This window comes from Haliaeetus leucocephalus, unplaced genomic scaffold (assembly GCF_000737465.1).
Source record: "Haliaeetus leucocephalus isolate CR32 unplaced genomic scaffold, Haliaeetus_leucocephalus-4.0 Scaffold473, whole genome shotgun sequence".
NCBI classification, from domain to species: domain Eukaryota; kingdom Metazoa; phylum Chordata; class Aves; order Accipitriformes; family Accipitridae; genus Haliaeetus; species Haliaeetus leucocephalus.
In genome coordinates, this window is record NW_010972909.1 from 4,201,382 (window position 1) to 4,224,789 (window position 23,408).

At 39.7% G+C, this 23,408-nt stretch overlaps 1 protein-coding gene across 1 annotated transcript in view; it reads left to right on the forward strand.

The window, feature by feature from the left end:
* VWF (von Willebrand factor) overlaps positions 1 to 23,408 on the forward strand; it is a 144,874-nt gene that overhangs the window by 59,606 nt on the left and 61,860 nt on the right. Inside the window, exons 20-30 of the mRNA XM_010575325.1 lie at positions 1,395 to 1,533; positions 2,979 to 3,113; positions 6,215 to 6,361; positions 7,022 to 7,162; positions 8,783 to 8,902; positions 9,510 to 9,666; positions 10,257 to 10,415; positions 11,631 to 11,766; positions 14,433 to 15,772; positions 16,485 to 16,604; positions 18,852 to 18,995. Of these exons, the coding sequence (XP_010573627.1) occupies positions 1,395 to 1,533; positions 2,979 to 3,113; positions 6,215 to 6,361; positions 7,022 to 7,162; positions 8,783 to 8,902; positions 9,510 to 9,666; positions 10,257 to 10,415; positions 11,631 to 11,766; positions 14,433 to 15,772; positions 16,485 to 16,604; positions 18,852 to 18,995 (2,738 nt within the window). The remainder of the gene's footprint in view (positions 1 to 1,394; positions 1,534 to 2,978; positions 3,114 to 6,214; positions 6,362 to 7,021; positions 7,163 to 8,782; positions 8,903 to 9,509; positions 9,667 to 10,256; positions 10,416 to 11,630; positions 11,767 to 14,432; positions 15,773 to 16,484; positions 16,605 to 18,851; positions 18,996 to 23,408) is intronic.

A 23,408-nucleotide genomic window follows, 5' to 3' on the forward strand; every position in this document is an offset into this window, starting at 1 on the left:
CGTGTCCCCCCCCCCCCCCCCTTTTTTTTTTTTCCTTGCATATTCTGTGATTATGAGGAAGTCTAGGAGGTGACCTCAACAACATTGCTTGCAAACAATACAGGCCAGGAACCGCTGTTGTATCTCCTTTCATGATCAGGTGTCTTGTCACATCTGCTCACATCTCCTGTTGCTTAACCTGAGATTTAGCTTGAAGTCCTATTTGTATGGTGCCAAACTTGAATTCTCCTGTAGGACAGACATTCTGGTTCGGTCACCACAGGAGACCTTGGGACAATATCACACCATAGAACATTCCTCAGAGAGTGTATGTATATGTGTACCTATGTACAGAAAAAGAAATATTTCCATCCATATATGTGTTCCTGTCAGACTGTGAGATAAAGTCTCCAACTGCTAGTTCAGATAAACTATCATGAAGAATGAATTTAATTTAAGAACAGAGACACCTCTTTGGAGAAGGGTGGTATTATACTTAAGTATATAATCTAAACGAAAGCCACTGGGTAGACTGAATTATAGTCCTGGTTACTTGGTCCCCAAAATTGGTCACTAGAGTAAATGCATGTCCTTTGGCATTAGTTGGATATCAAATTTACTGCTGTTTTGGCTTTCAATGAGGAAAGATGGACAGTACTGCAAATAAAAACAGGGTTGCTGATATTATGCTTTGTGTTTAACCTGTAATGGTCCTTAGACGGTAATCAATCTGTTTTTCTAAAAGGAACCTCTGAGCAGAGCAGGATATCCAAAATAAAATACTAATAGTATTATGAAATATTCTAGCAGGCTCTGTTCAGGACTCTCTGTAATAGGTGAAGTTCAAAAGGCATATACACCTACATGCAGCTTGTAAGAAAAAGGGAAACATATACCTTATTCACTTAACATGTTAATGTGCTATTTGGATTTATGGACCCAATGTTAACATATGCTAATTTATGTTAATGAGAGACTGTCATCTGCTGCACAGTAGTGTAATGTAGTTACAAAAGTCTATTGAGAGAAGGATTCTAGCAGCCCAGGCATGGACCCCTCTAGGAGTACCTTCTCAAGGCCAAACACAGAGAGGATCTGCTGGGAGGACAGACAGCAACACAGAAAACTGCAGAGGTTTCCTGCAGAGCTGCAGCTGATGTCTGGGTTAAGACGCAGAGGGGAACGATGCTCCTCTTTGGTCTGCAGTAAGTTACTCCCTGACCGAGCCCAGGAAAAAGAGCTGAACAAGGCAAAATAGTAGCTTATCACCACTTGTGTGTATTTTGGAGAGTCTTTAGACCATGAGCTCCAGGAAGCAGAAATTTTCACTTTCCCTAAAGCACCTTGCATTCTCTTGCTTATTATATACATTGGACATAACGATAACTGTCACTGACTCATTTTCTCTGTTACAGTGTGTGCCATGGTCGAAAGTGGGAATGCACCAAAAATACGTGTGATGGCACCTGCACTGTTATTGGTACAGCTCATTATTTGACATTTGATGGACTGAAATACAAATTTCCAGGAAACTGTCAATATGTATTAGTTCAGGTGAGAACATGTCAAACACCAAAGCTGTCTATATATTAATAGGGTATTTTACACCAGAAGTCCAAAGTTTGGATAAATCACAGTAAAGTATTCTTAATTACTAAGCCAGATGTATGGTAGAGGAGAGCAGAGCTTATTAACGACCTTAAAGATGCCTTGAGAACTTTGAAGATTGTATTGCGTCCTGTTCCATGCACCAACCTGTTTGGAGTACATTGACAATATCCATTTTCTTTGCAGCAAAGAGGAGAGGTGGATAAAGGCATAGCACACTAATATCAACCTGTGATTTGTGGAAGCAGCCAGACATTTAAGAGTTAATTAAGATTAAGGCTTATCTACAGATGCAAATCATTTTGTATTTAAAAATGCGTGTGCAAAAAGAATTTCTCTGAAAATTTGGTCTAACTCAAGATGGATCCACTGCTAATTGATAACAACAGTCTTCTGCAGTTACAAAGTGTCATGTTTCTTAGGTGGGCTGCTATTTTCCCCAAAGACCCCTTTCATGAAGCAGATTCCTCTTTGCAGTTCTTGGGCAGGAAAGTGTGATCAACCTGCCTCTGGCTAGGTCTTTGAAATATGCTCCCACCTTGATGCCACCTGGATTACCTTAGAAGACTGATGGCTCTGACGCTAGTGAGAGCTCTGTGTAAAGGTCTTATGTGCTTTATATAACATACAGTACTACCAAACTAGTTAAAATGAAAATGGGATCTCTCTTTTCCTCAGATGACAAACACAGAGAACTATAGACAGGGTCTTTTTCTTAAAAGGTGTATACTGCAAAAAACCCCCAAACCCTAAAAGGCATGATAGTCAGGAGTAATCATATAAATGTAGTACCAACTCTCCATGCATCTAAAAAATACTTGACTTAAAAGAAAATCAATACATTAAACTATATAATTGCTCCCCAAGAAATAGGTTGATATTGTTGTAATGATTACTCATGTACAGGTTGGAAAACATGGGCATCAAACCTGTTGCTCAAAACTATGCAGCAAATTTCTTCTAACCCTTCTTTCTAACCTAACCCTCTAGGTTTATATTTTTATTTTACCATTACAGCTGCAGAGTCTTGTTTTCACTGTTAAATCAGTTAATATTTGTGCATTAAGATGCACACTGTGCCCATTGTACATCTTTAAGATATCATGGATACTGTAATAGCACGGATTCTCCCTGTCAAAGAATACCCTGAAAAATATGCGTGTATGTGTGTGACTGGCAGAGCGTACATCATTCTTTAAGGGGTGGACCACATGAATATCAATGCTAAGCATAAAATAAATTAATATGGGAACAGTTGGCATGGCAACATATATCCTACTGGCCACAGACTACACAGGGTATTAGTTGAGGCTTCCTTTTTCTCCATAAATCTGTGTGTATTTTTCATTTGTTCCACATCAATGACTCATTCATTTATTTTCATCTGATAGGATTTCTGCAAGGATGACTCTGGGACATTCCGGATACTAATTTCAAATGAAGGCTGTGGATTCACTGGAGAAAAGTGCACCAAAAGGGTTATCATTCTTTATGAAAGTGGGGAAATAGAATTGTTTAACAGAAACGTACGTACCCTTATGTTCTCTTTCTTTCCCTTTTTTGGGGAAAAGAATTTCAGGTTGTTTAGTAAGATGAGGCATGAATGACCTCATGCTCAGTGGTTCTTGAAAATTAGATCATAAAATGAACAGATTAGCAGGATTATAATTATCCATTTTGCTCCCAGATGTATAATGCCATTTTGGTATTTCTGGTTGATGCCAGTAAATCTTTCTCTCATAAGAATGCTGTTCAATGCAAGCTCATATGAGGAATGCCCTTTCTAAACATGGGAGGTCCAAGTCTGTTTCAAGCAAGGTTAAGTGTAAGGAAGAGCTAAGGAGTAACTGTCCCATGACTAGTAAAAGTTCAGACCTAATTTAGCTATCTGATGGACTGAGCACACAGGAAAAAAAGAAGTCATGGCTGAAACAAGTTGATAGTACAGAAGCAAATATCATTATCCTTTCCCCATTAAACTGTCAGATGGAAAATCCGGATGACTGGATTCTTTTTTTTAATCCCCTTTCCTACCAACAAACACTGAAGAATTGACCAAGAATCACTTCCATCTCCCATGTACCTCCATGGCAGGATTTCCAAAGGGCAGAGTTCAGCTCTTTGCCTTGAGCACTGTAACAATTTAGACCGTCTGGGTGTTCAAACATTACAGAGCTACAATGGATTATAGTGTTTCAATTGCTCGGTTTTCAGAAGTAGTGTGCTCTGAAGTGGCATCTGGACCAGAGATTTGCAAAAATGTTCCCAGTGAAACCTGAAACCACTCTACATTTGCCTTGTTTTGGGTTAACAGACAAAGCGGTACCAGGTTTTGCATAGTCTGCAAATTGCCTGCAAGTTGCTGCGTGCCACTGATACTTGACAGGAACACATAAAACATGACCGTTATTAATAGTGTCTGTGCAGGGCATCTTGACAGCATATGCTCCATGTAGGCTTTTGGTTGCTGGAGGAATGAACATGGGACGTATTGGTTGCCCAACCAATTTTTTATTTCTACTGCTAAAGAATCCCATACCTGGGTGAAGGTGAATAGTAGCGCAGGTATCGTTCCATAGAGCTAGGCTTTGTCCGAAAGCTTCTTTAAGTGGCAGATTTTCAGAAAAGCTCTGATTCTGTCTGGACACCTAAAGAAGGGCCAGAAAAGACAGGAGGTGATTAGGCATCCAACAACTCCAGCAAGAGAGGCTGTTTGGTTCTTGGGAGATTATGTCCTTGTAAGGGCTAGATCTGTATCACAAGACTGTCCACACAACCTTGATTGAATTTTTAGCTGTCTTTCTAGAGAGTTTAAGGCTCAGTGTAATAATATCTACAGCAGGTTTTCTTAGAAATAAGAGCAACCAAAGGAGAGATTAAGGAAAAACAACTGATATGAAGACTCTTAGGCAAATTCTCACCCAGTGATGACTTCCTACACTCTTTTTCCACAAGAATCCTTAGAAGAAAGCAGGACAATCAAGTCTTTTTTTGACATTACAATGTTTCCAAGCAGCATTGTTTTAAGATGATACTGTTTTGAGAGCAGCTTCTCGTTTTAAGTAAACGGGGGATTAATTGAAGTATCTGCATATTACAGTTCTGGCTCACATTAAAAAAAAAAAAAAAGTATCATGAAATCATTTTTGCTTTTCTGAAACAAATAAATCTGCCAGTTTGCAAGGTCAAAAGTTTATGACTTCATGGCTGGGCAAAAAGCCTCCATAAACATAGAAATTCTGAAAGTTAGGTCAACCTCCCAGCTCAGCTTTGTCCTCCTCTGTTTTTTGCCTGACTTTGGAAAGATAGAGACTACTATATTTAGAAGGTAAGTGACCAAGTGTGACTAGGCTATAGTAATATGTTGGGCATAGGAGAAGATTAAAAAGGTTCAAGTTCCTAAAATATCTTTTAACATATTCTTCCCTAAAGACCTTGAAGGCCCTCTTTAGATGATCCTTGGAGGATGTGAACAGTCTTCTCTGGGGATAAAGGTTTCTGATAATAATACAGAGATGAAGAGTATTGAATTACAGTACTGAGCTTTTACTGAATTGAGCAAGAAAGAATAGTGGGATAAGGAAATATTTTGCCCTCAAACTAGAGAGTGGGTGAATGGTTTGTGGGCTCCTCTTTCTCCCTTGCTTTAATCACTATTTGTACTGATTGAAAGTTTTCATCTGCTTCTTCCACAATTAAGCAGTTTTCAGTTAATGCATTAATGGTGCTTAAAGTAACAGCCATGCCAGACCTTTCTCTCCAAATGTGGTTAATAATCCTATTAAAGTTCCCATTGAAAGGGGATTATGGTGTGAAAGCAAGCATTTTAAATTAATCTCTTAAGTTCTTAGTAGCTGGAGGCAGTGAATTTGCAGCCAGATGGAAAGAGGCACACAGGGGAAGTGAAAGTGATGGAAAAATGAAGAGACACTGAAAGGAATCTCTGGGGATTTTTCCTGTTGGTGTAGCTGGTTGGGAAGAAAGTAATTCCTGACTTCAGAATCAGGCTCTGGTCCTTCAGAGGCCACTGATGCATGTGGTTCTCCTAGTTCACATTACACTTAAACCTAGCCAGTGCTACCTGCCTCAGGAGCACAGAATTGTTAGTTTCCTAAAAAGATGAAATAAAAATAAAATGTAATTCAGTGAATCATTGACTGAATACTAAACTGATTGTTAATTGGTTATACCCTGTCTTCTTTATCAGCCCTCCTTCTGTTTAGCAGTCATTGCTTTGTGTGTCAGCATTTGTGGTGAGTATATTATACCCTGGGAACACAAGGGACGTTGCCACATTCAGAATTATAGAAATGTGCTGGGATTTGAAATGCCTTACTTGTATCCCAATTTGCTGTTCCAAAGTGTTGTTTCTAAGGCAATAATTTATCCACAGTGACTTTTCAGTGTAGAGACAAGCCTGTAATGAGTCCCTTTACCTATACCTTGCTTACAGTTTTGCAAGTGCTCCGGAGCATCTGTGTAGTGTATGGGAACTATCTGTTCTCTGGAGAACAGCTTGTTTGAAAATAGCTGTTAACCTATGAGCACGTGTCCCCCTGGCAAAGTGACCTACAAGAAATAATAATTGGAGACACTGTCAATAGCACAATGTGCTTTTCTTCTTCAGGTAAATATCAAGATACCTCCTAAAGATGACAATGACTTAGAAGTCATAAAGTCTGGCCGTTATTACATCATTTTACTGGGCAAAAGCATCAGTGTGACCTGGGATCTAGCTATGGGAGTCTCGGTTATCTTAAAAGGCAATTTCAAAGTAAGTGTTTTTTGCTTTACTTCTTATTCTTACTAAAGAATGTACTTGCCCTGTCTCTGGGGATAGATTTTTTTTGTTTTTTTTAATGCAGACCTGCTGATAGATTTCCATGGAGTGTTAGGCACTTGCTTAAAAATGAAGTTTTTTTTTTGTAATAGTATAAGGGTTGCTTACTTTCCTGATAGTTCAACTGCAAGGGGTAAATTCTGGGTCACTGGAGATGAGCTATGACAGAAAGGATGAATGTTGTGGTGCCTTGGAATAACTATGCCTTGAGTGATTTCTTCTGTATTCAAGAGCAGCACTATAAGGAGCCAGATTTACTAGTGATGGCGATAGGACAGTCATCTCCAGAAATAAAATGGGATTGTGGGGACATGCTCCAACTAGAGCAAACAGGCACCACTGATCAGAGTTGTTGTCTTGCTTCCTGGAGTCCTTGGAGAAAGTATGGTCCTACTTCCAGCTAAGCAGAATGGGAATAGGAGCTAAACATTCTCTGTGAGAGACTACGTCTATTTTAGTGAACTTGGCAAGGCCAGGGTGAATTCAGTTTTTAAGACTTGTGCCATTAAAGCACTAGGCTAAAAAGACTTAACAAAACCCTAAGCCAGTCTACAGATGTAAGATTTATGTATTTTGTGTTTCTTTCCCTGCAAGGATCAAGTGTGTGGTCTGTGTGGAAATTTTGATGGAATCCAAAACAATGATTTGACCAGCAGCAATGAACACCTTGAAGTAGATCCAGTTGACTTTGGGAATTCTTGGAAAGTTAATCCATACTGTGCTGATGTTGAAAAGGTGATTGTGAATGAACTGTGAAAACTAATTAATATGGGTTACAGTATCACTCAAGAGTGGGCAAAGAGGTTTGAAAGGATAAAAATAAATAGAAATGAACTCCTGCACCCATATTTTTGCCAAATAATATTATTTCTTTAAATCTGATAAAAGATCAATTAACTTATCTAAGGCCTCTGTACTGCCTGGCTTCAGATGAATGTTAAAATAGCCAATCTGTATGGTAGAGGCTGTTCATAGCATTTGCCAGCCCAGATGCTTGAAATCCAGGTATAACTGGAAATCTCATTTTAGAGCTTAATCTAAAAATCCAGCTGTAATTTCCAGACAGGGGAGTTCAGATAAAAATTTTGTATTTTGCTATCCAAACTTCTATATCCCAAATCTTAGTCTGTCCATCTATGAGCAACTGAATGCGCAGGTTAATATCTTTCTATATGCTGCTCGATCTTTTTTTAAAGAGCATTCAGTTGTTATTTTCAGATTGGAGAGGCTTGAACGGAAAAAGCAAGATATAGGAGGGGATATAAGACCTTATTGCCATCTATCACTGCTTCTGAATTTTGAGGTCACCTGCTATCTGGAAGTGTTATCTATGTCGTGGTGCCGGAGATTAGATGATTTTATGGGGTTCTAGTTATGCTACACATGAGAGTATACTTCCTCTTCTCCAAATACAGAGTTTTGAAAAAATGAGGTTGAATAATAAATTTGTCTTGAGCTGACAAAAGTATTTCCAAAACAAAAAGTGAGAGGAAACAACTTGAAGACAACTTGTTTTGACCTTTGTAAAATGAAGCATTTTGTTCAGATGATGCTTTTAGGGCTGAAAACTTTCTCTTGAAAATTTGTCTAAATTTTCAGAGAGAGAGGGGAAAAAAGGCCTCTTTTAGATCTTTCCTTAAAAGATTTAAATTATCAGAAACTAAAATGAAGCATTTCTTTTTTGATCACATGAAATCTTTTGGGTTAGTTTGCTAACATAGCCACAGTATTATCTTGCTAAATGTTGCTTTTTTTGGTATGGTTTGATTGGAGCGTAGAAGAAGTTGCAATAATGAGGAGTGAGACCGCAGGGTAAGACCGAGAAGGATCAGCTTCTTGTTTCAGTGTAACAGGCACACGACAGAACCTGCAGACTGTCTCTGTGATAAATGCCATGTCAGTACTAGTGCTCCTTGTTCTTAGACAAATTAAACGGGAGAGGAGGAGACTACTGAGCCATTCTTAGTCAGCAGTGGCCTTAGGTATTGTCTGCTGAAGACTGGTAATATCTGTGAGTCTTGTGGGCCTTCTGTAGAGATGTGAATGATCATTTTTCAGGATGGATGTTTGGTTCAGTGGGAATTCCTGTCATCCAATCGTCTATGTTATCCAAACATCCAAAACTGCAGCGTACAAGTAAGAGCTGGAGAAAATGTAGGGGGTGACCTGCTCTACTCGGTGTTCTGCTGTGGCAGGATCTGTGCCTGTCATACAACAGGTTGAAACTTGACTCAGAGAAACAATTTCCTTTGTCATGAAAAATGTCTGGTGTTAGTGAATCTCTTCAATTTGAAGAGTCCCGAGGTCTTGAAGGCAAGGCTAATGCAATGTGTGCTTGTCTCTTACAATATTAAGCCCAACCGGGAACAGACCTTGATGTCTCCGCTGTGTAATGGAAACATAGTGAAGCAGGTGATGGTAGAAACGTCATGCAGCATTTTGTCTGGGGATCTCTTTGAAGAATGCAAAAAACTTGTGAGTATTGTGTCACGCATTTGACATTCTTCAATTCGGCATGATTTCTGCTGACACTGATTAGAGCTGAGGGGAAAAATATGGTTGTGCTGACAGCACACAGGACTTGGAGGAGGCTCACTAATTGGTGTTCTCATCTCTGACCCTGTCCTGTAGCTGATGCTTCATGGGAAAATGCAGGATACCACCTAGTAGCAAGCTATAGAATAACTTTTGCTTGAGAAAAATTTTACTCTAAAGCCCAGAGACTGGCACATGAAGTCAAGCACAAGGGTTAAGATTTGAGGGGAGGGCGAGCTGAGCTAATGTAATGTGATTCAGGCTGCATTCTACCCAAGGTGCTGCACAAGAGGGCAGGGCCCAAACCCATACAAAGTTACTCCATATGGGGATTATTAAGGGACAATAAACTTCAGTGTCTGTAGCAACTTCAATAATGTGGCCCAATTTAAGTCCTTGCTAACATCAGCAGAAAGACCCGCACTGATTGATGTGGCACCTCAACTCTTGGCAAATGGAGCAGCCAAACCATCTGAAGGCTAAATGTGTCTAGAAGTAGGTGAGGGGAATCACTGAGTGTGCTGTACCCTGTTTTTCTCTTTTGCAGGTGAATCCTGAGCCCTACATAGATATTTGCACATACGACACTTGTGCTTGTGAATCTATTGGGGACTGTGCTTGCTTCTGTGATGCTATAGCAGCCTACGCACATGTCTGTGCACAAAAAGGTGTTGCTGTTCATTGGAGATCACCAACTCTGTGCCGTAAGTACAGGGTAGATGAGGAAGAATTGGGTGAAAAGGTTCAAGCTTTTAATCAATAAGCTGGTGGCTTAGATAGACTATTCTCATCCAGCTCTGCTCCCACTGATGTCCAGAGAAGTTCACTTTAATGGGACGGGGCTAGCAGCTCACAGTGACATTTCTACTCCCTTTTCTATTTATGTTCAGAGCCATACCTGGAAAAAATATTCCCTCAGTTTGGGGCTATAATGGTCTGTGGTACAAACGAATCTAGAGAAAGAAATGGTTTCTGTAAAATATATATATATTTAATTAAAAGCTTAGAGTTTGGTTATTGCAATTGTTTTTATCAAAACCAAATATCTCTAGTCTGGAGCAAGTATCTCATTATGTGAAAAAAGATGTAAGAGTGAAGAAGTGGCCTGCCCTAGATGTAATAAAAGAATAATGTAGTAAAAAAAATAAAATAAAATTTTATTTAAACATGAAAATCTTTCTCTTTCTATGAATGTGTGGTCCCCTTTATACCAAGTTTGGTGTCATAGTTCTGAGAGGCATTGTGAATATACTCTGGTTTGATTTTTTTCACCTCTGATTCTTTCACTGCATAGCACAAAGCTGCGAGGACCTGAATAAACAAGAATTAGATTATCAATGTGAATGGCGATATAACAGCTGTGGACCTGCTTGTCCTATAACATGCCAGCACCCGCAGCCTTTGGAGTGCCGTCTGCAGTGTGTGGAAGGATGCCATGTACACTGTCCTGCAGGTAAATCCATCTTTTGCTTTAAGCAGTTACTTAATGTTTTCTGCTATGCCCCTGGTAGTATTTTTTTTAACACCCCCTAAGTGTTCCTATTGCATGAAAAGAGGTCATACAGTCCAGAAATATTCACAGATTTGTACAGCTGGAGATTGCAAAAGACTTAGATGTAGCAGTTAATTCCTTAAAAGGCTTACTGATGTGTTTTCACCACAATTTCTTAGTGCATAAGGAGGAAGGTGGTTAGGCATCCTGGTTTGAGTTTGTGAAATGACCACAGTGTGTGGAGGGCATGAAGTGGTGCATAGAAGAGGAGAATGATAACACTGCTGTCAAGAATGAGGGAGGATGGGAACAGACCAATAAGGAAGGAAGACAGGAGGATTAGGGGCTGTGTAGCAACAGAGATGGTTAACTATGTGGTTAAAGTAGAGTATGAATTTGTGTTGGAAACTCATAAAATGCTCTGCTTCAGAGCAACCACTGCAGTGGGGGAAATCCATTGCCTTGACCTGCTTACTACCTCCAAGGCTTTGATGCTCCTGAGAGTGCCGAGCAGGCATCCCCCTGTGAGCATGAGCTTTTAGCTTAACTGTTCCCAACAACCATCTTGTACAAAGGGGAAAGAAAAAAATATGGGAAATATGGGATGAGGAGAGGAAAGACAGACAGAAAGGGAAAGAGTGAAAGACGAGCAAGATCCAAAAGGAGAGCCAAAACTCAGATGAACAAATAGCTCCTAAAGGCAGGGTGGGAAGACATGAAGGCAAAAAAGGAAGGCTATTTGAAGCTATAAAAATATCTATAAAAAGCTATTTTATGACCAAGAATAGCTATTCTGGGCCCTGGTATCTCTGATCAGAGTGAGGTAGGGGATACTGGGAGAAATAAATAATATACATGTAAAAAGGAAAATGCCATTTTCTCCTGTCATCTTAAATGCTTTGTTCTAAAGATACATTCACCTTCTGTATGGTACTAGCTGTTGCAGGCTATACACTGGGTTAAGTACTTCCAACATCTAAATAAAAGTGGTTATGAAGGAAGGAAATACTTCTCTGTGTCAAGCTGGCAGTGGCCATAACACAAGCACAGTATTCAGAACGTTTGAGCCCAACTCAGAAGCCTTGTTATGTTTTTTTGTAGCAGGGTAAATGCAATGACTAGATTTGTAATTCATGAAAATTGGCATCTTTATACTACTGTGCTATTCTGAAACAGGGAAAATACTTGATGAACTGTCCCTGGATTGTGTCAGTCCAGAAGACTGTCCCGTGTGTGCAGTTGGAGACGTCAAGATCCCGCATGGAAGGAGAATAGTTTTGCACAGAGATGATCCACAGCACTGTCAATCTTGGTATGATGGGTTTATGCAGTGAAATAGCATGCCTGTTGAGTAAGATGAAGGGAGAGAGATGAAGCACATCCGCATGAATAAGTTTTTGGACGTAACTTTAAATATACCAATGAAGATGAAGCTTGGAAACCATCTTTTATGTCAATATCTCTTCCCATACAATCCGAAGCTGAAGTTTTTCAGTGACGGTAGGGATTATAGGATGTCGGCTGAATTTAAGCAAGTGAAATTCATAAATTCCTTTCAAAAAAGGCCTTTTCCCATGTGTAGGTGCCCCAACTGGCTTCAGATATCCACTTCTTTTTGTCTAAGGTGTGATTCAACATCAGTAAAGCCATCAGACTCTTTCCTTCTGCCAGTACTAAAAAATTCCTACATATAGTGCAAGATCTCAATGTGCACTCAGTCGAGAACTCGCTGAGATTATTAGCAGTTGGAATTGTGTACTATTATTGGAAAACCCATTTCCCCAAGATTTTAAGATGATATCCCATGGCCTGATCTTGCATGCATGCATTTCCAAATACGATGACATTAATGGCAGGGTGCACAATGCTGTGCACCGTGCAGGATAAGGGCATTTAGCCACAATGTGGCAGAGACTGTTTTTCATTCTGCGTACTGCCCAGTGGCATATTACGCCACGGCCTGTAGTATCTGAAAGTTTGGCTTTCTCTGGATGTCTAGACCCTTGATGGATACTTTCACTAGTCACTTGTAATGCTGTGAATACAAGAGAGTTTTCCATCTTGTAATTTGACCATATTTAATAGAAAGAGTTGTAAAACTGCAGCAGCTATTAGCCCAGACTAGCACCTTAGCTCCAAATGCTCTGAACCTCACAGAAGCTCTGAATGGGTATGAACTTTGAATTCCTGGCCTCTTGCCAGGGCTAGCGTACGTCTGTGCTATAAACCCAGGGCATGAGACTGTTATGCTAATCAATTAAATATATATATATGTATATATATTTTTTAACAGTGTACACACAGAGCCTTGAATTCCATCAAAAGGTCAAAAAAGAGTCTTCATAAATGAGTCTCTGTTCCCTAATTTTTGTAATCCTTAATAATAATTTATCTTAAATGTTGATACACTGGCTGCTGCTCACAAAAGATTTCAGAACATTAGGAAAACTTACCTCACTAGGGAAACATCCTTTTGCATAGCTGTCACCTAATTTAGATGCCTACACCATCTGTACAAACAATAGAAAATATTGCACAAAAATGAATTTTATAGCAAATATCCAAAGGAAATTGGAAACTAGAAGAGGCTTGTTCATATTAGGATTAAAATAATAAATCTTCTGTTGCTATATGTTAATGCCAAAAGTAGCTGTGCATTCTTCAATTAGGAAGATACTAAAAGCAGCTTGAAAAGAACACAGCGCTTGAACTAAGAAAACTTGAACTAAAGTGCCACGTGTAAAGTCTTTTCCTGGAAAATGGCATCTTCTTCCAGTATTGACTCATTTAGTTTGTACATTCTGTTTTTTCTCTGGCAGTGAAAACAAGCATTTCTTGGTCCTTGCTCTTTCATAAACTTTTCCTTTTCTGTTTCATGGACTGTCTGGTAAGACAAGGAAAATATATTGACTGAGTCTGTACCACCCCGTGCATGAGTACAGTCATGTTCTTTGCTCTGATAAGTGAAGTAAAGAGAATTATGCAACCAGGAATTAGAAAGGCAGAAGTGTTAAACTTGCTAAAGATAGAAAGAGATGAATTATAGACAAGCTTCTAAAAGGTGGGGTGTGACAGAGGTGAAAAATCTCATGGCAGTACAGAAGGATGAATAGTGGAAAAGGCAGAGATGGGGGAAAAAGAAAAATTGGAGCTGAGATGGAAAGGGGAAGAGAAAAATGTACTAATGGATGTGAGTAGAGATGGTGGGAGAAGACATAGGACTAAAAAGAGATAACAGCTATAGATGAAATACATCATTTAATATGAGAAAAAGGACTGAAAAAGAGAACATGATAAACAAGAGGAAGATGAGAGACACACACACACAAAAAACCCCAAAAAACAAACCAAAACACCCTGGAGGATGAACATGTGCCAAATCTGTATTCAAAACAAAATTAAGTCAGGACAAAGAAAAGGAGCATAGTGCACTTTAGAGGTAGAAAAACGGCTGTTTGTTATTTTCACTAAGGTTAAAATCTAGGTAAACCTAGCCTCCTCGCAGAGTCTGCTAAGTCATATCGGAGCTAAAAGCATCTTTCCTCCTCTAGGATTTTACTTTGTGTTAGCTGCCTCTAGTTTGCCTCATGTTTTGCTTCCTTGTGAAGCAAACCAGATCTCCCCATTCAGTCCGCCAGTGGCTTGTAGGTAGCTGTATTGCTGAAGCTCAGTGGGTTTCTAGGCAGTTTCCAGACACGAATTTTACACATTCTGCTAAAGGCTGTTATAAGGAGAGTTTCCTCTGACAAACGCATCATAGTTTGTCATATGTTTCCTGGATCTAAACAAACATGTATGAACATACAGGATTTAGTTGTACAATACCTCGTGGGGAGTTGTGTGGAAAAAAAATCATTCATATCATGATTGATTTTTGAGATATTTAACTGTTTCTGTATGGACCGTTTTTTATTATGTGTGGGTAATGTGTTGTGATAAGCATTGATTTTTTACAGTTAAATTTGCTGATTTTTGTAGTCTGTGTGAAGGGAAGAACTTAACCTGTGTAGCCTGTGAACCAGTGGAGGACACCCTAACACCAACAACACCTGCTCCAGAGGAAGACATTGAACTACCACCCAGTGAATACTCATGCAGCAAGATGATGGACTTGGCCTTCCTAATGGATGGCTCCAACAAACTGTCAGAGGAGGACTTTGAACAGCTGAAGACTTTCATAACGGGCATGATGAAGAAACTCCACATCTCCCAAAAGAAAATCCGAGTGTCAATTCTAGTGTATAGAGCTGGCCCCACGATCTATCTTGGCCTTAAAGATATCAAAACACAGTCCCAGATGAGAAAAATTGTCCAAAGCATAAAATACACAGGTGATGAAGTAGCATCCACTGCTGAAGTCCTTAAATTCACCGTGTTTCACGTGTTTGGAAAAGCAGAAAGGACAAATGCTGCCAGAATTGCAGTGCTATTTATGGCAAGTAAGTCTCCAGGAAAACTCCGCGGCATCCTCACAGCTTTGAAGAATAAAAAAATAACAGTAATACCTGTGGGGATTGGGCCGTATGTCAGTGTGGAGCAAATCAGGTTCATTGAAAAGCAGTCACCAGATAATAGGGCCTTCCTAATGAACAATGTGTTAGAGCTAATGGATAATAGGGATCTCCTCATTGATCATCTATGTGATCTTGGACCTGAAGAAAGTCCTCTGTTACAAGCTACGTCCAGTCCAACAATATCCAGTGTCTTACTTCCCACCTGGGGACTCACAGCACCACCCCCCTTCTTGGAAAAGTCTACTAGCAAAAGGCTGGACATTGCTTTTATTGTGGAAGGATCTGACAATGTAGGGGAGGAAAATTTCAATGCCGTCAAGAAGTTCCTTGAGAGGGTGATCACAGGAATGAACGTGGGACAGGAAGATATTCATGTTACAGTCATGCAGTATTCAGAGACTGTCACTCTGGAGTATTCCTTTTGGGAAATGCAGTCAAAGGAAAGCATTATTGAGAAGGTGAGGAACATACCCTACCAAGGAGGGAAGGCTACCAACACTGGGAATGCCCTCGATTACATTTCCAAACACACATTTACACAAGTGAATGGGGGCAGGCAAGATGTTCCTCACTTGGTATATATGGTGTCATCCAGTCCTTCCACTGATGTTATCACACGTCCTCCCAGGAGCATAAATGTTATTCCCATAGGCATAACCCCCCATGCAAACATCCAAGAGCTCAGAAGGATCAGTCAGCCTAATAACCCCATTATCTTGCATAGTTATAGCACACTTATTGAAGAAGCACCTGAATTAGTGCTGCAGTCGTGCTGCTCTCATAAACTTTGGACAGAAATTCCAGGTAAAGTTGAATGTATTTTCTGTGTAATTTCCTCTTTTCTCTCTCCTGTCTCTTCCATTTCCCCTTCGCATCACTGAAGTTTGAAGGTTTCCCACGTCTCATTTGGTATCTTGTTGACAAATGCCAAGGGAGGACCATTTATCTTCACCGGAGGCTGAGGATGCTGCCCTGGTTCAGCAGTACTGAGCACAGACCTGCAGCCAGCCTTCTGTAGGCTCAGAGGTCCTTGGCTCCATTTGTTAGTAAAGTACAGTAGCTTTCAGATAGGTTGGAGGGTGACAAGAAAAAAAAAATATTCTTGTCTGCCTGCTTCAAGCAGGTTAAAATTTTACTTCCTCTTTCCTGAAGAGACTTCTTGGGGTTTTGTTTAGGTTTTGGGTTTTTTTGGGGGGGGTGGGGGGTGGGGCGGGCAGTATTTTATGTTTATTGTTGGGGTTTTGTTGTTGGTTTGGTTTGGGTTTTTTTTTTTTTGTTTGCTGTTCTTTTTGTTTTAGGCCCCTGAGAGTAAAATAGCATTAGTAGAAAAGCAGGAATTGAAATACCCATGTATCCCACTGAATATAAATCTCAAGGTTTTCATTAAAAGGGCATCCCACTTTCAACTGGCCATTATCCTGCTTTGTTTCCTCTTTCAGTTCTTACCAATAGATTAGCAGATGCTACTTCTGATTATCATGTATAAAAAACCTTTTTCCACCCACCCACTCCTCAGGGTTGTGCAACAAACCAATGGATGTCATGTTTCTTCTGGATGGAAGTTCCAATATTGGAGCAACAGAGTTTGAGGAAATGAAAAACTTTGTGCGGGCATTTATTGAAAGTGCTGAGATCAGTATGTATCTGTCTTTTAACTCAAACACATAAAAACATTTTGTGTTCTTTTGCTTATACAGGACAAAACAGCTGCTCAGTATAGATTTTTTAAATTTTGTTTTCAAATGAGTTATTCCAATCCCTCAAAAAAAATTAAGATTATATGGAGAAATCAGACTAGTAAAGCTTTTGGTTCAGATGCAGTTCAGTTTCCTCCCAAACCAAGCTGTTCTGGTTCAGGTGAATAAAGGTTTGACATCCAATTCAGGGAACGATGTGATGAGGAATAGCTCAGACAGCAGCTCTGCTGAGCTCTTCCCTTTATACTATACCGGACATAAGAAATGTGTGTGCCAAACAGGCGAAGAGGTCCCTGTCACAGGATGGAGATTTAGCTGAACTGTTACTCTGTGGCAGAAAAGCAAAAATACAAGTTTGGTTTTGGTTCAGTTCTGGATTAGGTTCAACAGACTTGAAAATAATAGTCCAAGTTCAATTCTGGTTCAAGTAAAAATGGATGATTCAGAGGGGGTTTTGTTCAGGTTTGGTTCAACTACAAGGTTTTGGTCTTTGGAAGAAGCATTTCTGGTTCTGACCAACCCTTTTTGGCTAACCTAGGGTGCTGGAACAGATTTATTTCCTGGCCCGTGTTGGGTGACAGATGCTTTTTGGGAGTGCTAGACTCGCTGAGCTTGCAGAGTAGGTGCTGATGGGAGGTACACCTCTAGTTAGGTCATTCAGCACAGATATTATCAGTGCAGCCAGCCTGGCAGAATGCCATATATCCTGCACATACACGAAGGGACCATGTGGCACATGTAGTAAGTTAGGACATCATATGCCCTTGCACCGAGACTGTCCACATGGCAAGGGCTGCACAGGATCCTGTGTTTTCCCAGTAACATTTCTTTTAACAAACTTGGATTTTTTTTGATCAGAATTGTACTTTTTCAATTCAGCATTAAACCATTTCCATGGAGCAACTGCTGTTGCTGCTGATGTTTCCCACTGGGTGTTGACATGTTTGTATTATACCTGTGCTTCCAGAAGAGGTGATTACCAGCACTTGTACTAATTAGAGAGCTCATAGAGGAAAATTATAGCATTTCTGTAGGTCTAGAATAACTTAGATTTTTTTTTTTTAGAGATCACACATGGAAGACACTTGGTTTCTGAAAATTGTGTATATGCACGATATAGAGAAGCAAACCAAGTGAAACAAACACAAACTTAACAATAAACCAACAGACAGTTTATTTTAGCCCAGCTGTTTTCCTTATCTTTGAAGCCTGTAATAGCAGATGTTACATCATTAACAATAGGACAATAATAAAGAAGCTATGAAATGACTTCTTACTACAGCCTTGATTTTAAGATCTTTAAGACAACTATGGAAAAATTGTAAAGTATAATGAGTAGACAATATTCAGATCAATATAGGGCTGTAACATTTGGGTATGTGAAATCACAATTATTGTTAACTACATTCATAAAATTTTTACAAAGCATTGATAAAGAATAATATGCTATATACATAAGTATCTTCAATATACAGTAGAAGTCCTTCTAAGACCATGAAGAGAGGTATAACTGATCATTATAAATGATGTATTGCCCAGTTCAATTCTGCAAGTCTGATATTAACTATCTATATCAACCCTCTGTTAATAGTTTTATTCATACTTCTTTCATAATGTATGAGCGGAACCAGGATGTCAGAGAATAGCAGAACTTGGAATTTCTCTTCATTCCCCTTTGCAGGTCATGCTCTGTGGGTGCACTGTGTCCCATGCTGCAGCCTGTTGCATGCCACTCAAGTGTTGTGTGACAGAGGGAAATTTGCATGAAATGTATTTATCTGGGGAGCTTGGCCTATCAGACAAATGGGGCATCAAACTACCACTCTTGCAGAACAATGTGCACATAAAAAAAAGGGATCTTTAGAGAATTTTAAAATGGAAAAGGAATAATATTTGGAGATCAATAAAGTGCAATTCTCCAATCATGGTCAAAATGATCTGAGGTAAAATACTGCATGCTGATTCCTGACAGAAGAGCAACTGTTTCCAGCAGTACTTGCATATTTTTTCACCTGGGAATAGTTCAGTTTTGATCTTTTGATTGAAAACACAGCTTTCACACTCTGATGGAAAATCGCTGTCTAGTTGTGCTTAATGTAAAACACAACCATAATGTATCCTTTAGATTTATTTTAAGACATTTGTATGTGCTGCTTACAGTGTTTATTTTCTGCTTTCTGCTTCAGGCAATAGTTCAATTCATGTGTCAGTTCTCCAGTATGCCAGGGAAAATAATCTAGAAATTTCATGGAACATGCCTCAAGAGACTGAAAAGCTTGTAGAGATGGTGCGCTCAATTCAACAAAGGGAGCAAGGTCCTACCAGACTAGGTGAGTGATTATGTGGATGTTGATGTATAAACAAGAGAGGGAAAAAAAAAAACCAGAAATGCAAAATATAGCCTGGCTGCTATCACCAATTTATGTCCGTGCTATTGTGGTAGTGTTCTACAGTAGGACTCTCAGTTTTTTTTTAGTTCACTCATATCTTTATTTATGTACATTTCTTGGTAAAGGTTCAATTTTCTCTATTAAAATGTATTAGTAGGTTACTTGAATTAGGGTTTATCTTAATGTATTTTGGAAAGAAGACGACTGATTTCTTTTTAGCCTTGAAGTGATTCTCAGGATTTGCGTTCATTATCTCTCAAGCAAGCAAAACATAATTAAGAAGTAAAGACTTTGATCATTAACCTTTCAGCATCAATTAGTGGATTAGACATTTAACAGCAGAACTGCTTATGCTGACTTCAATAGCTGCCCTCGCTAGATGTTTGTTACTCTGTGCTGAGCCAGTGTAACCGATCCGGTTGAAAAATAACTTAGCAAAACAGTAGTTATATTCTGGGTGGTTGAGTTCCCTCATCCAAGTTGTCATGCTGGTCTCACAAGGATTTGGGCTGGCACAAGGCTGGGGATGGTGCCAGGGAGCAAGGATTGCCTAAGGCGGCACCTTAGCTGAAGCGTTACTTGTGAAACTTCATCTTCTGTTGTGGACAACTGCATCCTGAAAAGCATGTCCACTTCAATTTTCATGTGCTAAAACATAACACAGATTTCCCACTGGGTCTGTGGAAATTCAGTACACGCACATGTATCAGTTGTAGGGTTCAGCAAAAAATGATTCTCCTACGGCATATCTGATCTTTCACCAGATACCCTGAGAATTTTGTTCTTCTGGACTGGAACCACATTTGCTCTGGCAGCCGCCTAGCTTTAGGGTCCTATAAGAGTTGAGGAGTACACAGATTTTTAGGGTCTTTGGCCTACTTCAGACTGTAAAGAGTTATTGGTACAGAAAAGTGAGAAATAAAACCTGACTTCCATAGTTCGCAGGAGGATTAGCCATGATTGCTTTCTCAGCCTGGAGAAATAAAAATACCAGATGGCTGATGAGACTTCTATAGGCTCGTTGTGGGATAAATTGTTACGTACAAATAGATAAGTTTCATGAAGCCTTCCATGTAATGTGTATAGTAAGCTACACTGAACTACAGGATAAACAGAGAAAACATGGCCTTTGGGAAATGAAATGGGAGAGGCAGCCACATGACATACTCGTTAGTGATTTGTTTATGTCTCATTGGAAAATGCTCAGAGACCACGATGAGGGATGTGGTATAATGAACCAAAATGGAATAGAGTAGAAGTAGTTCCTCCCAAATGAAGTAATGAAAATAAGTCACTGTGGTCCTGTCCTGCACCTTGTAATGTGTGTGAATTCGGCTGACTGTGTAGGAGACTCAGCATCCATGGGAAATGCATGGTCATTCATGTCATTCTGTCTGTGCTTGGGCCTCTGGAAATGCAGAGGCTGCTTAAAAAGTGTAGATGGCTCAATCTGGATGTTGCAGTTCCCTAGGTAGCTTTGGAAATCTTTTCTAGCCTATGGAGGGCTTGATCAGGATTTACCTATCAAAAATATCATTACCATCAGACCAGCGCTATTTCTTCTCATTTGTGCTGGTTTCCCTATGGTAGAAACAGGACCCTGTGTAATCCTTATTCAATCATTGCTGATCCAAATCATCCTATTTTGGTCAAAAAAGCTGTATGTGCAGAGAGCAACTGTAGACTCTGTTGCCATTACTGCAGAAGTCTTATTGCAGAAAGTGTTCCCTTTTCTGTTTGAATTAACCACAAGGAAACTCCAGCAGAGAGATACATTTTATTAGTAAGAAAAAACGAAAAACTACAGAGCATACAAGGGCATAGACAGAACAAAGAAGAGCAGCCTATACCACAACGCTTTCCCATGCTTATGCAGTAAGATAACATCAGGCAAATTTTGGCTCAAGTAACCTATTGAGAAGAAGCTCTGGGGATATTCAGACACCATGAAATTGTGTACAACTTCATATAAGAAATAACTGGAAAAAAAAAGAAAAAAAAAAAGAAAACTAACTGCAAGCAAGAGCTGACAATATAAGCCCTCATTCAACTAAAGGAGCGATCTATGCAAGAGAACTGAGAATCACATAAACATGCCTCTGTTGAGCATTCATGAGTATTTAGGAGAGTCACAGGGAGCACATTGAGCAATCCCTACAGTAAATACCACTTAACACTTTATAAAAACATGATTTTGCTTGCTTATATCTTTACTAAAAGTAGCTCATTTAGGCTAATGTTTTCCATGCCCACTGCCTGCCTCAGACTCAAAATTTGGAGGGAGTATGATCTATGTGGCTCAGCTGTATTAAAAGCATTGTTAGGGAAAGAAATGTGTGTTCCCCTCCCCGCCTTGAGGAAAAAAAAATCTTAAATATTTTTACTGAAATTTTCTATAGTTATTAACATATTTGAATAGCAGCATTCAGCTTTGCCTGTTATGATTAAGAAAGTATAAATGTTTCCTTTCTAATCGCCCGCTGTGTTTTAGGAAGCAAAGGCCCACCATAGCACTTTTCTTTCTTCAGATCTCTGCCCTGAGCGATGCAGTCTATGCAGAATTTTCAAAAGCTTGTCCCCCTCCACCCACCCAAGCCTGTGGTTTTACCAGCAGCTGCCCTTCTCTAAGGGCTCCCATGCACTGAAGGACAGAGGTCTTCCTCACTTGCTCCCCCACGACTGTTTCTGAATTGATGGTGTCAGCTCCTTTTTGAAGGCAGCTTTGCATGCCTACTAGTCTCTTCCCTGAGCTATTTTAATGTACTGTCCTGACAGGTGTGTGGGGTGGGTTTTTTTGTTTTGGTTTTGTTTTTTTGTTTGCTTGCTTGTTTTTTCAGTTCATTTCTTATAAGGTTTGTGAGTTGAATGTGGTTCTGGGGGAGCCCGGCATCATCAGAACCCCTTGGTGGTAAGAGAAATGCAGGATTTGTGACCTGTGCAGCCAGGAAAGCCGAGGAGAGGGACGGGGTTTGGGGCCTCGGAGCCTGCTCCTTTCAGTGGTGGTGGGCTGCTGGACTGACAGATCTGGGCTATTCATGAAGAGTTCAGCCATTCTGTTAATTGACACATGTTAATGCCAGAATATCAATGTGCTAAGAATTGACTACTTTAAGCATGGATCTGTGGGATCAGTTTGCAATAGCTAATTAGTTTCAAAATTAAAATAATCTACTATTTTCAGTTAAAAAAAAAACAATTCAATGCCAAGTCAAAACCCTAAATTAAGCTATAAAGACCAGCTTCAGGATTATTGTCATGGAGGGGGCTGTTCCTGATTAGACAAGTCGTTGCTTAAATAGATGCAATCTGGACTATCCACAGTCCAGATAGTGTTGGCTTTTTCTATATTTCAAGTGCTGGGGAGCCATTTATTTTTCGCTTCTTTCTCAGGCAGCTTTCAGTACTTGTGGGTGATTAAGACCTCTTGTAGTACTTTTTTTGGTCGAGATGTTGCAGAAGTGTTAGCGCAACCACTGAGGCCACTTAAGATTCACAAGTTCCCGGCAGGAACCTCCGCCTAACTGGAATCCCCTGTCTGTCACAACTCCACAGACCCTCACGGGGGCTTTACATTTGATTCCTCATTTCAGACAAAATTAAAGAAAATAACTGCAAAGGTTGCTTTTAGGAAGTTTCTGCTTTCCCTGAGGCACCCACCAAACCATTAAATGTCTGTGCATCGGTTTATTTTCCTCCAGATTGGCTTATTCTGGGATTAATCTTGTTTTTTATTTCTTGGATATATTTCAAACGTTTCTAGGGCACCTTGTGCTCTTTCAGTTCATTCCATGATGTTCATAATTGTTCCCAGTCTAATATCTGTGATTCCAATTAGCATGCCTTTTTACACATTTTTCCTCCTTTATCCAAATCATTAATGAAATTATTCAATAAGGCAGAATCTAGTGTAATTCCCTGTAGACCCTCAGTAAACACCTCCAACCCTACTCAATGGATTGTCTTTTGTCCTTAAAACTTGTTTATGTTCATTTAATCAGCTTTCAGTCCTTGCAGGAACCTCTGCATGAACCATTCTGAATTATTACTTCAGAATACGAGTCTGGCTTGAATGTATATCGGGTGACTAAAAAAAATAAAATATTATTCAGTTAATTAGCCCTTATTGAATAGCCTTGTTAAAGGCAACCAGAAAAAGGTTCTTACAAAGCCTTTTCGGACTGTCAGAAGTTCTTCATCAAACGTTCATAGTCCTAACTGAGAGAAGACTGTGCAGTGATGCCATCCCTTCTCCATTCCTCCCCACCCCCAGCCCCTGTCTTTGTAGGATATCTTATGGGTTTTTTTGCTTTAATGATCATTCCAAACATGACTTCTCTTTTGTACTCTGTGGTG